Here is a 4,506-nt window from a genome sequence, read left to right as displayed (position 1 = left end):
TTTTGAATGAGAATTTTGTATGAAAAATTCTATTTTTGTGTGTCAATTTGTATGTAGTTACGTCTCATACGTAATCTAAGTACTCTTGCGACTTTTCATAATTTGGTTGGTTAAAAAATGAAATTTTTGGTGTGTTAGCAAGTCTTTTAGTATATGACTATATGTATGAAACATTCAAACAGTTAAACTCTTGTCTAAGTTGATTTAGTGGATGTCTATCGAAAATTACATTTATCATGTAGTCGAAAATTTCAGCCGATTGTGTCTTTTCTAACAAATTTGCTGAATTGTACTCATCCTTTTTCCTTTTTCTTTTTTGTTTTTAATTTGTAAGCAAAAGCTACCAAAAAAAGCACTAAGGCTTTCAGAGTAATTTCAAAGAGCAAGTTACACCATATCATTTAATGAAGTAATGAAATTAATATTTCAATTAGAAACGTTATATACCTGAAAAGTACTAAGAAAATAATTTAAAAATGAAAAATGAAATGTATAGTTTAAATTTAAATTTAAAGTTGTATGGGTCACACTCATAATAAATTTGATCCACATATTTTATTTTTGATTATTTTAGATGTCGTTTGATAACATTACTACTAGTTTTCTATTTTCTAAAAACAAGAAACAAGTTTTTTTTTTCTTTTTGTGGTGCAAAAAATAAAAACCAAAAATCATAAATAAAGAAATTTTTTGAAAACAAATAAAAACATAAAATAAAGAAATTTTTTGATGAGTAGCCAGAGATAGTGGCTGATAGTAAAAAGGTAGATAGACGTGGTGACTGATGGTAAAAGATATTCAGATGTGGTGGCTAAAGGTGGGATTAGCCCAAGATGGCCATCGAAGTTGGTGGTTTGAGTTGTTGGAGGTATAGGGTGACTAGATAGAGGTCACCGGTAATGAACGTTGATCACGTGAAAAGTTGTTTTAAAAACAAGTAAATGCACTTTTTTTTTTTTCTTTCTTAAAATTTTGTAAATTTTGATAATATATCAATCAAATTTTTGTTTTCAATTTATAAAAAAACATAAAATAGAAAACCATATGTACCAAATGAGGCTATTTATTTCCCAGGGATTTTTCAAGTCAAAAAATTTATGCACTCACACAAAAAATCTGAAAATGATTCAAAATTTTAAATTTATAGTGTATATTCACATCATCAAAAAAATCTTGATTTTTGATTGCATATACTAAACAATTTTTTGGATTCTACTTTGTAGGTTAGTAGAACTATTCTTTCCAAGCTCCAACAACTTACTTTAAAAAAAAATAAAAAAAATAAAGAACTCATACTTTCAGGTGGTCCAAGGAATATAGAGAAAAAGTTTAATGTAGTGTGATATCACATTAATATTATTAACATATAATATTTAATATCAAAATTTAATAATAAATTATCGTGCGATCACAATAAATTTTACTTAAATATAATAATTATCGAATTGTGTTTGACGGAACAGCAATTAAGTAGTGAAATTCACCTAGGATAGTTATTCAATTTTAGCTAGACTGGAAAGGAAAACAGTACATGAGTGGGATGAGATTTTTTAAACGAAAAAGTTTACACCTTTAAAAAATTTACATAGAATTTTTTATTAAAATGATGCCACAATATATTTTTATAGTTAATAATTATTTTGATAAATTTATTATTTTAAAATGATTGGCTCATAGTACAATCACATCATTTTATATAATTTTTTTTGTGTATATTTTTTATTGTTATTTATAAAATATTACTCAAAATTAGGGGTGACAATGTAAAAGAACTAGGGACATTACTTGAGCATGGTGATTAATAAGTAAGACCCACCACTCGTATATATAAATCAAGCTTAGGATCTGCAGCCCATCTTAGTTGATTAAACACTTTGTTAATGCCTTAATTACTTCCTCCACCTCCACTCCCTGTCTCTTGTTTCAGCTCTTTCTTCTCTCAATAACCCATTTAAATCCCAATCCTTCAAACGCTTAAAACACTCTCACCTATAAGCCCCCCGTCACTTAGCTTAGATATGGACATGGTGGTGGACACTGTCACTGAATTCGAACTAGACTTGTCCAATTATAACAATAGTACCCCCACAACCACCACCACCACACCCAACACCTCCACCACCACCACCCCATTACCAGATGACCGTTGGTGGTCCAACTGGAATGATTGGTCCCCAATCGACGACTTACTAGTCATCGACTGGGACTCACTTTCTGGCAACCACGACAACTTCCATGACCTCATCGAATCCATGATGGACAACGACAACAACAACAGCGAGCAACAACACGACCCTGAAGTTAGGGTTTTGTCCACCACCGCCACTATAGCAGTGAAGGAGGAGGAGGAGGAGGAAATGACTGGTGGTATTGGAGATTTTAAAGGACTGAGGCTGGTCCACCTCTTGATGGCCGCTGCGGAGGCCTTGACCGGGGTCAACAAGAGCCACGAATTGGCTCGGGTGATATTGGTTCGGCTCAAGGACTTGGCTTCTCCAACTGATGGTACTAACATGGAGAGGCTAGCGGCGCATTTTACCCACGCCTTGCAAGGCCTGCTAGAAGGCGCCGGTGGTAAGTACATGGGTTCCCACCATGATCTCCATCAGACGGACGTCCTTGCAGCATTTCAGCTGTTACAGGACATGTCACCCTACGTCAAGTTCGGACACTTCACAGCCAATCAAGCCATTTTAGAAGCCGTGGCGCAAGATAAGCGGGTCCACGTAGTGGACTATGATATCATGGAGGGGATCCAATGGGCATCGTTGATGCAAGCTTTGGTGTCTAGGAAGGATGGTCCACCAGCACCACACCTTAGGATCACCGCGATCTCAAGAGGTGGGGCTAGCCGTCGATCAATCGGGACTGTCCAAGAGACCGGTCGACGTTTGATCGCATTCGCTGCATCAATCGGTCAATCATTAACTTTTCATCAATGCAGGTTAGACTCAAATGAGACATTTCGACCGTCCAATTTAAAATTGGTAAGAGGGGAAGCATTAGTGTTCAATTGTATGCTATACTTATCCCACTTTAATTATTGTGCATCAGACTCAATTGCTTCTTTTTTATCCGGAGCCAAGACCCTAAACCCGAGATTAGTGACCTTGGCGGAGGAAGAAGTGGGACCCGTAGGCGATGGAGGGTTTGCGGGTCGATTCATGGACTCTTTGCACCATTATTCGGCGGTTTACGATTCACTCGAGGCCGGGTTTCCCATGCAAAGCCGGGCTCGGGAATTGGTGGAGCGGGTTTTTTTGGGACCCCAAATATCCGGGTCGTTAGCCCGAATCTATCGTGAGAGTGGGGAGGAGGAAAGCTGCTCTTGGGGGGAATGGTTGGGTGCGGTGGGGTTCCATCCGGTTAACGTAAGCTTCGCCAATCACTGTCAAGCCAAGTTGTTGTTGGGACTATTCAATGATGGGTACAAGGTAGAGGAATTAGCTAACAATAGACTCGTTTTACGGTGGAAAACACGTCGTCTTCTTTCAGCTTCTGTTTGGACCACCTCAGATTCTAATTTGTAAATTTGAAAAAAATGATGACAATCACTAGTAGCTTATCCCCTTGTAATATTCTACTCCTTTGATAACACAATCCTAAGGATTTTTTTATTTTTTATTATTTAACAATAGGAGGAGAATATAAAATGCAACGTAGAATAGTAAAACTCAATATCACTCAAGCAATTAATCTATATCAACTTCAAACCAATCAATATTTCTCATCGGGTTAGAAATCCAAATATCACGACTTTTGTTGATTTAACTGCTCAACGTTATGATAGAACTCAATATCACCCCGATTAGTTAGTATTCAAATCAATCTTATCAAAGCACTTTTCTTAAATAATTACGTAGATAGCACACTGATATATTGTCATCACTATATGCAAAAAAATGTCAATCTACATCAACCCAAGTTGACTTGTGCGATTTTAGAAGGTGAGCAGGTTGGGCAATAGAAGCAGAGTCATTTTCTGTATCTTATTTATTTTATTATCTTTTTTTGGCGTTGTGGACTAGTCAAATTGATGGGTTACTTAGTTTGCAGGTTAAAATTAATAAACTTACCTACAAACTGACCTAAGTTGCCTATAGGTATACACAATCGATACTTACCCCTTATTTTCATTTCATATATATATATATATATATATTTTCTAATTTGATTTTTTTGTATATTAATTTATGAAATTGGTTTTGACTAACGTGAATTTGGAATAAATAAATAGCTTTTTTTTTTTGTTTGAAATTGTAAAAACAAAAAAAGATTGAATGGTCCGTGACGTATTTTCTATTTTGTGTTTCTAACTCACTCAATTCACTCCAATCATTGGTTTGAATCTGTCAAAAATATTCAATCGACCCCACAATTTTGAGGATAAAGTGACGGTGCGTTAAAAAATTCTCAATCCGCTAAGGGCATTGTTTTCAAAATTAATGCAAACTAACCTGTGCATACTCTTAGTAATAATAACATAGTATCACTATCTAATACCAA

General features: G+C 35.4%; 1 protein-coding gene across 1 annotated transcript; it reads left to right on the top strand.

Annotated features, from left to right (window-relative positions):
• The first annotated feature begins 1,840 nt into the window (after nt 1–1,840).
• Nucleotides 1,841–3,696, top strand: LOC114278405 (protein NODULATION SIGNALING PATHWAY 2-like). Its single transcript, XM_028220434.2, has one exon. It carries the CDS (start codon nt 2,019–2,021, stop codon nt 3,528–3,530), a length of 1,512 nt encoding a protein of 503 aa, XP_028076235.2. The 5' UTR covers nt 1,841–2,018; the 3' UTR covers nt 3,531–3,696.
• The last annotated feature ends 810 nt before the right edge of the window (nt 3,697–4,506 follow it).

This window comes from Camellia sinensis, chromosome 6 (genome assembly GCF_055761805.1).
Source record: "Camellia sinensis isolate YWXY chromosome 6, ASM5576180v1, whole genome shotgun sequence".
Lineage (NCBI taxonomy): Eukaryota > Viridiplantae > Streptophyta > Magnoliopsida > Ericales > Theaceae > Camellia > Camellia sinensis.
Note: the sequence above shows the minus strand (reverse complement) of the source record. Positions and strands in the feature narration are given on the sequence as shown.